Source organism: Lithobates pipiens, unplaced genomic scaffold (genome assembly GCF_037356315.1).
Source record: "Lithobates pipiens isolate NorthernLeopardFrog02 unplaced genomic scaffold, aLitPip1_a1.2 Scaffold_25, whole genome shotgun sequence".
In the NCBI taxonomy this organism is placed as follows: domain Eukaryota; kingdom Metazoa; phylum Chordata; class Amphibia; order Anura; family Ranidae; genus Lithobates; species Lithobates pipiens.
This window is the reverse complement of record NW_027507787.1, coordinates 87,651,697-87,664,089: the sequence shown is the minus strand read 5'-3', so window position 1 is coordinate 87,664,089 and position 12,393 is coordinate 87,651,697. Positions and strand designations below refer to the sequence as shown.

The window sequence follows — 12,393 nt, the reverse complement described above, 5'->3', positions numbered from 1 at the left end:
AGTGCATTTGTTTTTAGAACTGATCACTGTATTAGTGTCACTGGTCCCCAAAAAGTGTCAGTTAGGTGTCCGATTTGACCGCCACAGTCCGCTAAAAATTGCTGATCGTCACCATTACTCATAAAAAAATTAATAAAAATTCCATAAATATATCCCATATTCCTTAGACGCTATTATTTTGCACATACCAATCAATATACACTTACTGTGATTTTTGTTTACCAAAAATATGTAATGGAATACATTATTGGCCTAAATTGATGAATAAATTCGATTTTTTAAATTTTTTTGTTGGATGTGTTTTATAGCAAAAGGTTCAAAATATTGTTGTTTTTTTTTCAAAATTGTGGGTCTTTTTTGTTTATAGAGTAAAAAATAAAAACCGCAGAGGTGATCATATACCACCAAAAGAAAGTTATATTTGTGGGAAAAAAAGGACATTGATTTTATTTGGGTACAGCGCAGCATGACCGCGCAATTGTCAGTTAAGGCAACGCAGTGCTGTAGCGCAAAATATGGCCTGGTCATGAAGTGGGGGTAAACCTTCCGGGGCTGAAGTGTTTAAACAAAATGGGTTAAAAAAAAGGTGAGTGTTCACATATACAGTACTTTAAGTCCCTAGTTCTGAATAGAACAAAAATAACTAAACTTCAGCTTTAAAACTGGGATGTGCAGATACAAAATATTAATAAAGCAATGCTCACACTGTTCTGTAATGACATCTATCAGGCACAGGAAAAAATATATAAGAGGCTATATTTGTAAAGGGTGTTTGGTATACAAGAATGTAATAAAAGAGTAAGTTATCCTAGAAAATCCAACCTTACGCCCAGTTCACAGCTCTATATTGGCGTTTTAGGTGCGGTAGCTTTGAACTTTAAATAACACACTTATCAATTCAAGTGCTTCATAGATGTAGCAAGCAGTATTTGTTTACACATCTAAAATTCACCTGTGCAAACTGGGCCTTAAATCTAGTGACATTATCTGACTATAGTTTACAACAATATTTAAAACTTATTATTCTTCTTATATAGGTTGAACTTCCGTTATAAAGCTGATGCTTGCCATAAAAATGCATAGGTAACAGATGCTCTTAGTAATGAATAGGCACTCTGACATTGTTTGCTGGAAGTGGTTGCTGCGGTTCTGCTGGATTTCTATAAGTAGTATCAGTCATGGGAACACCAGGATTCACGGCAAGCATGCCATCATTCCGTATCATGAGTTGCTTAAAAAGAGGGAAAAAAAACATGAGCATGATGGTCTTTAAAGTCCATGTATAGTGTTTTCTGCACATTTTCTATGACATTACAGGTCCACCTAGTATATGATATGACATCCGTAATATATCAAAACTTCTGTACTTACCCTGTTTTCCCAAAAAAAAGCCCTACCCTAAAAATAAGGCCTAGCATGATAGCTGCAATATAAGCCCTACCCTGAAAATAACCTATAGCAAAGTCTCTTTCCAAAACGGATAATGTATTTTTGCAAAGATTGTATAATGTCCACTGTGTTTCCTTTTAGTAACTTTATTGTGGAAAATACCTTATTTACAACAAATAGTAAAAAGTGCTAATGCGCTTCAACTCACTCAAAAAATGTGAACAAAAAGGTGTGTAATAATGAATATAAGTACACTTAAAAAAGCAATTTTTTTGTATATATGTGGAAAAAATAATAAATATATTAAATAAGTGGAAGCAGCCAGGCAATAAATAGTAATCTCAATACTACGTGAAAAATATGTGTTAATAATGAATGCGGCGCTGCCAGCAAACTATACTAAAATATTAAAAAAACACTAAGCAAACAACAAGTGAAAAAAGTGAATCCACCTCACCAAGTGTTCCAATGTGCAATATAGGGCGATATACTAGAAACACTAAAAATAGTGCGTGTATACAACAATCATGAGAAAATAAATATATAAATAATCAAAAAATGATAAAACGTGGCTGAAATAAAATGTGCACATAGATGCAATAAACAATATAACGTGTCGACTTAATATAAGTCCATAGAGTTGCTTCGTGAGCATACAATAAAGTCCATGCAAAAAACGTGATTTTCAAACAAGTGATATTCCAGTAGCCAACTTCAGTGCCAAACAGGTGCACCACCAGTTTCCCCCAGCCTCTCACCTCAACAGCTTAATAAGCAGACTCTGAATAAAGCCAAAAGGTTATTCCTTTCTCCTCCATCCAGCAGATAGTAAATGGCTGAACATTCCTTTCCCAGACTCTTCAGTTATCTCCCAGTACAGTGAGCGGCACGTAGAGTATGAAATAAAAGGACAGGGGGGCTCTCATGTGTAGTAATTCACATAGATAATTTAATAAAATAACTGGTCACTTACATATGGGCTAAGAAAAGCAGATAGCGTCGAATCATCCGAACTTCCGGTCTCGGCCGCGACCGGAAGTGACAAGTGTAACACCACAGCTCCTTCCCTGACGCGTTGCGTCACACCCTCGTGACTTTCTCAAAGGGTTATGGGAGTTGTGGTGTTCGATGGAGCTTATATGTGGTCAGCGCCGTCGCCATGGTAACCACGGCGGCGCCGCCACAACTACATAATCGATGTGAACTGTAACATTCGATAGAAGTAATCTTGGTCTACATATACTATAAAAGACATGTGGAAAGTAATTACAATACAAATATAATCCATAACTTTCACACACAGATACTAATGTATATAAATAAATACAGATCGACATCTAATATATATAAATACATATAGAGCGACATCTAGTGGTAAAATACCGAATCTCTTCCTCTAATGCAATTAAACCTTCAAAATAATAAATATAGGTACAAATTATCTATACATCATTAAAAAAGTGTTAGATAATAAAAAAGGTGTCCTTTTAATATGTAATGCAAAAAATAATAATAAAAATAAAAATACATTAAAAACCTTAAAAATAAAAATGGAAGAAATAGTTGAAACTAGATCTAAAAAAGATCTAAAAAAGGAAACGAGATGTTTCTAATGTCTTCCCCCATTTACACTACCATCTACACTAAAACTCTTGTAGAACTATACAGTACCAAATATAAAAAATGTATAAAATATCTGAAATATGAAATAATATAATATGGGTGCGGTGCCAATAAAAAATGTGTGAATATAACACTACCGCAAAGTTTAAAACTCACATAAATGTAAAATTTTAAAAAATTAAAAAATTAAAAATTCGAGATGAAACAATTAAGATCAAATTCAACATTGTGGCCTAAAGGTGTCAAAGTGCGAAGTTCATGTATCCAGCGAGATTCAGCCTGGCTAATTTTGATCACCTTATTGTCACCCCTCCAGTGTGGCTTGTACTTCTGAATGCCACAAATAATTAATGATGAAGGATCTTTTTGATGGAATTTGGCATAATGTCTGGACAAGCTATGTTTGTCGAAACCTTTTTTGATATTCTGAACATGTTCCCTAAGTCTTTTCCATAGCTGTCTTTTTGTCCTTCCCACATATTGAATATGGCATGGACATTCTAAAACATAAACCACCCCTTCACTGTAGCAGGTGATAAGATCATCAATTATATATTCTTTTTTAGTTACTGTAGATATGAAAGACTTCTTTTTATTTTTTTCTTTTACATGTCTACATGCATAACACCTTTTGCATGGAAAGAAACCTTTTCCTTCAAAAAAAGAAACAGGTTTTTTAGGAGGATCTAGGACATTTTTGGCCAAGCTGTCCCTCAAAGTAGGAGATCTCCTATAAACAAACTTAGGTATCTCTGGTATCTGTGGTTCGAAAGGGAAAACATCAAGTCGTCCGCATAAGCGGAGACCTTGTATTGGACACCCCCCGCTATCAGGCCTTGGATATCAGGATTGTTTCTAATTTTGCATAAGAAAGGTTCTAGGGAAAGGGCAAAGAGAAGGGGGGACAATGGGCAGCCCTGTCTAGTTCCATTTTTAATAGAAAGGGGGTCTGACAGGACCCCATTCACTTTGATTTGATTTGTGCTGTCGGGGCAGCATATATCTGGGTAATCCAATTAATCATTTTTTCACCTAGTCCCACATGCCGGAGAACCGCGAACAGGTACTCCCAGTTAACCCTATCAAAGGCTTTTTCTGCATCGGTGTTTAAAAATACGGAAGGTGTGCTGGTTTGATTAGAAATATATATTAAGTTCAGCACTTTAGTTGTGCTGTCTCTAGCTTCCCTCGAAGGGACAAAACCCACCTGGTCTAGGTGAACCAGGGTCTGTAAGTGACGGGCTAACCGGGTCGCTAAAATTTTAGTAAACAGCTTGAGATCAGTGTTCAGCAGCGAGATTGGTCTGTAGCTACCACATACCAAGGGGTCCTTACCGTCTTTAGGGATGACCGTGATATGGGCCCTGGTGGTGTTATGAGCGAAGGTGGCCGCGTTCCCTATAGCATTAAAGAAACCCACCATATGAGAGCTAAGGACCGGAAGCAGGGTCTTATAGTATGCAAGGGTAAAGCCATCTGGCCCAGGTGCCTTTCCAGGTTTAGTCAGCTTAAGCGCCAGTTCCAGCTCGTCTGTAGTGATCGGGGCCTCTAGTTCAGCGATGTTTTCAGGGGACAGAGTAGGGGTCTGGCTGGATGATATATAAGCCTCCATCTGGGGTTGTCCCCCCTGCGGGGTCGGTAGGTTATAGAGAGTGTCATAGAAATCTTTAAATGTTCCCGCAATCTGATGCGGGAGGCCGACGGTTACGTTCGCTGTCGTCTTAATCCGGGGGATATAGGTCCGCGTCTTAACGTCTTTGATCGCCCTCGCTAGGATGCGACCGCATTTATTCCCGGATTCGTATGCCATGAGCCTACATTTTTGTAACGCAGCCTTAGCTTTATGTCCCAGAAGGTCATTGATCTGACTCCGGAGAGAGGACAGTTCAGCCTCCACATGAGGATCCGGGGAAGCTTTGTGGTGCGACTCCAGGACTTGGAGTTTAGCCAGAAGCGACTCCAGAAGTGTCCCGGTTTCTTTTTTGATACGCGAGCCATGTTTTATCAGGATACCCCTAATAACTGTCTTATGGGCTTCCCAAACTGCTCCCGGTGAGGAATCGGTCGTTGTGTTAGTCTGAAAATAATAAATAAGTTCCCTAGTCACCTCCTCTAAGACCCCCGGCTGCTGCAGAAGGCTTTCATTTAGTCGCCAAAATCGCGTCCTCTGGGACGGGTTATTGGAGAGTTTATAGGTCAACGTAATGGGCGCATGATCCGACCATGTCCGCTGACCTATAGTGGATGCGTGAACCGCATGGAGTTGACCGCGGGGTACAAGGAAGTAATCTATTCTCGTGTATATTTTATGGGGGGAGGAATAGAATGTGTAGTCCCGTTCTCCCGGGTGTTGAAGTCGCCAAATATCAATCAACTGCATCTCATGCAGACATTTAATAATGCGTTTACGGGTTCCCGCAGGCATAGAGGATACACTCGACGACGTGTCGACGTTAGGGGCCAGGGGTATATTCCAGTCTCCCCCCAGGATCAATTGGCCCTCTTGAAATTCCGACAGTTTAGCAAGCGTGCGTCGCAGAAAAACATCCTGGCCGTCATTTGGGGCATAGACGTTCGCCAACGTCAACTGAACATCGCCAATGCGACCCTTGAAGAACACATAGCGACCTCCCGGATCGATCCTAGAATCCTGAAGAGTCCAGGGTATTCTACCGGAGATAAGAATGGAGGCCCCCCGAGATTTCGTTTTATTGGTGGAATGGTACGTCAGGGGGAAAAATCTGTTTTTGAGGACCGGCAACCTATCCTCCCTGAAATTAGTTTCCTGGATATAGACTATATCGCTGCGATCCCGCCTCAAGTCATGCAGCAACATACGCCGCTTCTCAGGGATATTGAGGCCTTTCGCGTTCAAGGAGTATATTCGGAGGCTCTCCATCCTCAACCAGAGGGGGAGGGTGGGAAAGGGGAGAGAAAAAAAAAGGGGAAATATATATATATATATATATATATATATAGAAAGGGAAGAGGGTCACTACCCCAGCCACCCAACCATGAGCGTCACCAGGGAAAAAGGGGGGGGGGGAAGGGCAAGGTAAGGCACGAACAGAGGGGATTAAGGGAAGGGAAGGGAACTAGCTAAGGGCAAGCAAAAAGCTTGCGTGGCACGTCTCCACCAAAAACGGCCGAGGACGTGCCGGCCTACATGGGGGAAGTGGCTGGAAACAACTGAGGAGGGGCGCTCCCGGCCCTCCCCGACACCCCGGGGCCCCAGGAGCAGCTAAAGTATGGACCAACGGCACCAATAAGATCACCCTCCCCCGCAGCCCCACGGCCTAGCCGCGGGGGGGGGGAAACCCCGAGGGCATCAGGAGGGGGGCCCTCAACTCCACCCCGAGGGCTCCGCCCCATCATGCTCTAAAAACGGCTAACCGCCCCAGTAACAACGGAGCACAGAGCAGGACCCCTGGGCTCCCAAGGGGCGGGGGAGCAAGTATGGCACATCCCCGGGAGGGGTGTAGGTCTCCCGTCTACGGTCCAGCGCCCGACCCACCTAGAGGCCAGGCTCCCTATCAGGAGGCGGCTCCCGATAGGCACGCCTGTGCCAACATCTACCATTCTCCCGGCATGCAGACAGATGAAACTGAACCCGCCAGGAACAAGGGGGGGATCCAAAATAACACATAAAACAATATAGTAAAATAAACACATAACAACATGGAACATTGCGTATCAGGGGAGAGTCCCCAACCGAGCATCAACAGTCCCCCCTGAGTCAAAAAGGGGGCAGCTACCCCGACCGGGGAAGGGGGGCAAAACCCCAAGAAAGGCCCCTCCCCCCGAGACAGGGGCGAACGGATTCTGCAACTGAGAAAAGGTTGTGAAAGCAATGTCCCAAAGACCCTCAGCTGCCCCCCAGTGCATCAAAGAAAAATACCCACATGTCTCCCTGGGCTCCACATCTCAGCCAGGCGTAGTCCAGTGTTCCCAACAGACCTCGGGCATGGGGGAGGGGGCAATCCTTGGTACACATGGGAGTTGCGGTGTTAAATCCTCCAGTCACCGACATAGCAGGTACGGGGGGGTTCACCAGCCCAGCAGACCACCCCCCCAGCGATCCGGCTCAACATAGTCACCCCCGCAGGCCTAAAAGGCCGGATTGTCTGTCCCTCCCGAAGGGGTCCCCCGGGCAAGATGGCCAGGACAGTCAGTAGCCCCCACCTCCCAAGCGTCCCAAGTCCATCTCCGGCACAGAGTGGGACACAGTAAAGCCATCGCAGCGAACTGCACTCATGCAGCCCAGGGGGGGGGGAATAGTGCAGCGTAGGGGCAGCAAACAGGGCAAAAGTGTACCTCATACAGCGAGCCGCCTGTGCTCACAACTCACGTGCCCTCTCCGGCGTAGTCATCCTGGAGCCACGGCGACGTCTCTGGGGTCTCGGTTGGGCCGACCCCCACGAGGATTGCAGTCCGGAGCGGCCCCCCGGCGGAGGAAGGAACATCAGCCAATTCGGGATTCTGAAAGCATCCACACCCAGGAACGTGAATAAAGCAGGTAGGTCTCCCGGAGAACGAAGGTGGAACGACTGCTGGTCTCTTCTAAAGTAACCGCGAGTGGGTACCCCCAGCGATAGGTGACACCACGCCGGCAGGCAGCTTCTAGCACAGGGCGAAGCATGGCTCTTCTCTGCAGCGTTGCACGGGAGAGATCAGGCAGGATTCTAACATCTGCTCCATCAAAGTCCACAGTCCCAGCCTCCCATGCCCTGCGGAGGATTAACTCCTTATACGAGTAACGATGGAGGCGGCAGATGACATCTCGCGGCCTATTGACGTCCTGTGGCTTTGGTCCCAGCGCTCGATGGATCCGGTCGAACTCCAGGGTCTGCGGAAGGGGCTCGCCTGGAAGTCTGCGGAAAATGGCGGTGGCTGTAGCGGCCAAGTCCTCTGAACCAGTCGCCTCCGGGAGTCCTCGCAGACGGATATTATTCCGTCTGCTTCTGTCTTCCATCTCCTCCTGATGGAGTTGAAGTAGGGTAGCCGCATCAATGTGTGCTTCCTGAAGGCGCTCCAGCGCACTGACCCTGCATTCCATGTCCGCCGCTGCGGTTTCCCCCGCCGTCAGGCGCGCCGTGATAGAGCTCAGTTCACCCCTCACCTCTTTCATATCCTGACGGTGCTGTGCCTCCAGTCTGCTAATAAGGGATTCGATGTCCGATTTAGTCGGGAGAGCCCGGAGGAGCGTCCAAAGCTCCGCATTACCTCCGCTTCCCGTAGCAGACATCAGTGGGGCTTCCGAGCCCGATTGCAGGTCAGGCGGAGTGTCCGCAAGCGAGTCAGAGCCCAGCGAGACTGCCGGCGAGGGCGGCCCGCTCGCCAGCGCCGCGCTCCTCTCTCCACGTGTGTCCGCCATCTTAGGGGGAACAGAAGGCAGCTGCGGCTGAAGCGGTGAGGAAAATTGAGCGATCTGCCCACCGGAGCCTCTCGGTCTCTCGCGCCTGGATTGCCCCTTGGTCTTCCTCCGCTTAGCAGACATGCCGTGATCTCAAAACAGTCCGGTGATCATAATAGGCGCCGGTAGTCGGGGAAAGGACGGGAGCACGGAACACACGCGTCCTCACCCAACCATGTCCAGGCCACGCCCCCCGGGAATATAATATTCTTACCCGAAATGCATTTTTTCCACTGAGCGACCTAAATGGTCCTGAAGCGGAACACAACTTATAACCTCCGTTTCCATCTGTTGGTGAAACCCCAATGGTTGGGCCCCAGCAGGTTCCAACTACGGATCCTTTGGGAAGAGGTCCCCTTATTTTGATGGGACCCAACAGTTGGGGTTTTCCCAAACCTGCACAAGGTATCAAAAGGCTGGGGGAAAGAGGAGAGGAACCAGAGGGGTAGGCGAGCCAGAGCAGCAAAAAAGGCCCAGAATGTAGTAGGTAAGGGGATTTTCAATTTAAGTTCAAAACCTTTGTCGGAATCAGAGCAACAGATTTTAGACAAAGGTTTGAAATTTGTGCCACCCAGAGGTCTAAATAAATTTCAAACATATATAGATGTCCACAAATTTGTAAGGAAACTCAACATAAAAAGATAGATGGTGGGGCATTCTAATAGTAATAACGTGAATAATACGAATATTGTGGCTACACAGGTGGTTCATTCTGGATTAGCAAATCCTTCACTTTTTAATCCCCTAGGCACACTCCCATCATCTTTGCGAGTATTTAGGGATGTTGTTTTGAGGGATCTTGACTCATTGGAGGTCAAGAAAACTAGAATGAACAAAAATTTACAGGAAGGATTAGACTCACTCTGTAATAGGAAGGGCCTTGTTATTAGGCCAGCTGATAAGGGGGGGGGGGGGGGCAATTGTAATATTAGATCGTGTTGATTACTTATCTGAAATTAGTAGGATTCTAAATGATACCAACACTTATATTGTGTTGTCCTATGACCCAAAGATGCAATATAAGAAAGAACTTGAAAATATAGTCACAGTAGGTCGCGAGGCCGGTCTTTTGAGCATCAAGGAGAGTTTGTTTTTGGTTCCTAGGGCCCAATGCACTCCCAAATTACACAAGAATCCTACCACCCCCCCGGGGTGACCCATTGTAAGTGGGATTGATTCTATCACGCCCCGGGTGGGCAGATACATAGATTCTTACTTACAACCTTTAGTTCGGAGAATGCCTTCTTATGTCAAGGATTCGAGGGATATTATCAATTTGCTGGCAAGTATTTCTGCTAAGCCTGGTATTTGGATGGTTATGGCGGACGTTGCCTCCTTATATACAATTATTCCAAACAATTTGGGGTTTGAAGCAGTTCAGACATATCTAGAAAGGAATTCTGGCCTTTCTGAAGAACAAGTGGCTTTTCTTACGTCTTTGCTTAAATTTGTGGCCTCCCACAACTTCTTTTGGTTTGGTAACCAATTTTATAGACAAATCATGGGAGTTGCCATGGGGCAAAATATGCCCCCAGCCTGGCAAATATCTTTATGGCCAGGTGGGAGGAGGACACCATCTATGCTCAAAATATACCACAAATAGCCCTATGGGCTAGGTACATAGATGATGTCCTCCTCCTGTGGGATGGCCAGGACCATGACTTGAAGGAATTTTTGGAGTCCCTGAATAGGAACCAAAGGGGTATACAACTCAATTATGAGATGAGTCAATCAAAAATTAATTTTTTAGATCTTGTAATTTCTGTGAAGGATGATCATTTTGTCACCTCCACGTTTTTTTAAGGATACGGATAGGAATTATTTTATTCCTACCGACAGTTGCCATCATACTCCTTGGCTCAAGTCGATTCCTAAAAGCCAATATATTAGACTAAGACGCAATTGCTCAGAGGTAGGAGAATTTCTTATGCAGGCAGAAGTTCCTACCTCGAAGTTTCTTGAGAAAGGTTACCAACAGGGCTTTTTGTCTGATATCATAAACAGTGTGAATAATATGAATCGACTTGAGCTGCTTGTGGAGAAAGGTCCACGGGAAAATGCCATTCAGGGAGGTGTCCCTTTTGTGACCACCTATTCATTCCAGCAGAGGAGCATAAAAAAGTTAGTCAATAAACATTGGCATATTGTTAGCAGTGATGCTGTACTAAATAATGTGGTGCCTGAGAGACCAAGAATCGTTTTTAGGGGTGCTCCCTCGTTGAGAAACCAATTGGCACCCAATGTCATCGACCCACCCTTGAGAAGTAGTGTTTTTTTGACCAACTAACAGGCTTTTACAAATGTGGGAGATGTACAGTGGTGTGAAAAAGTGTTTGCCCCCTTCCTCATTTCCTGTTCCTTTGCATGTTTGTCACACTTAAGTGTTTCGGAACATCAAACCAATTTAAACAATAGTCAAGGACAACACAAGTAAACACAAAATGCAATTTGTAAATGAAGGTGTTTATTATTAAAGGTGAAAAAAAATCCAAACCATCATGGCCCTGTGTGAAAAAGTGATTGCCCCCCTTGTTAAAACATACTATAACTGTGGTTGTCCACACCTGAGTTCAATTTCTCTAGCCACACCCAGGCCTGATTATTGCCACACCTGTTCACAATCAAGGCATCACTTAAATAGGAGCTGCTTGACACAGTAAGGTCCACCAGAAGATCCTTAAAAGCTACACATCATGCCGAGACCCAAAGAAATTCAGGAACAATTGAGAAAGAAAGTAATTGAGATCTATCAGTCTGGAAAGGGTTATAAAGCCATTTCCAAAGCTTTGGGAATCCAGCAAACCACAGTGAGAGCCATTATCCACAAATGGCGAAGACATGGAACAGTGGTGAACCTTCCCAGGAGTGGCCGGCCGCCCAAAATTACCCCAAGAGCGCAGCGACGACTCATCCAAGAGGTCACAAAAGACCCCACAACAACGTCCAAGGAACTGCAGGCCTCACTTGCCTCAGTTAAGGTCAGCGTTCATGCCTCCACCATCAGGAAAAGACTGGGCAAAAATGGCCTGCATGGCAGAGTTCCAAGGAGAAAACCACTGCTGAGCAAAAAGAACATCAAAGCTCGTCTCAATTTCTCCACAACACATCTTGATGATCCCCAAGACTTTTGGGGCAACATTCTGTGGACCGATGAGACAAAAGTGGAACTCTTTGGAAGGTGTGTGTCCAAGTATATCTGGCGTAGAAGGAACACTGCATTTCATAAAAAGAACATTATACCAACAGTAAAATATGGTGGTGGTAGTGTGATGGTCTGGGGCTGTTTTGCTGCTTCAGGACCTGGAAGACTTGCCATGATAAAAGGAACTATGAATTCTGCTGTCTACCAAGAGATCCTGAAGGAGAATGTCCGACCATCTGTTCGTGTACTCAAGCTGAAACGAACTTGGGTTCTGCAGCAGGACAATGATCCTAAACACACCAGCAAGTCCACCACCGAATGGCTGAAGAAAAACAAAATGAAGACTTTGGAGTGGCCTAGCCAAAGTCCTGACCTGAATCCTATTGAGATGTTGTGGTATGACCTTAAAAAGGCCGTTCATGCTCGAAAACCCTCTAATGTAACTGAATTAGGACAATTCTGCAAAGATGAGTGGGCCAAAATTCCTCCAGGACGCTGTAAAAGCCTCATTGCACGTTATCGCAAATGCTTGGTTGCAGTTGTTGCTGCTAAGGGTGGCCCAACCAGTTATTAGGTTTAGGGGGCAATCACTTTTTCACACAGGGTCATGATGGTTTGGATTTTTTTTCACCTTTAATAATAAACACCTTCATTTACAAATTGCATTTTGTGTTTACTTGTGTTGTCCTTGACTATTGTTTAAATTGGTTTGATGTTCCGAAACACTTAAGTGTGACAAACATGCAAAGGAACAGGAAATGAGGAAGGGGGCAAACACTTTTTCACACCACTGTAGGGTCTGTTCTCTGAATTCATGTTCACGTAG

General features: G+C 45.0%; 1 protein-coding gene across 1 annotated transcript in view; it reads right to left on the bottom strand.

The window, feature by feature from the left end:
• Nucleotides 1–1,096: 1,096 nt before the first annotated feature.
• The window catches only part of LOC143929767 (membrane-spanning 4-domains subfamily A member 8-like), a 142,346-nt gene continuing 131,049 nt past the window's right edge, over nt 1,097–12,393 (bottom strand). Inside the window, exon 6 of the mRNA XM_077453743.1 lies at nt 1,097–1,231. Within this exon, the coding sequence (XP_077309869.1) occupies nt 1,097–1,231 (135 nt within the window). The remainder of the gene's footprint in view (nt 1,232–12,393) is intronic.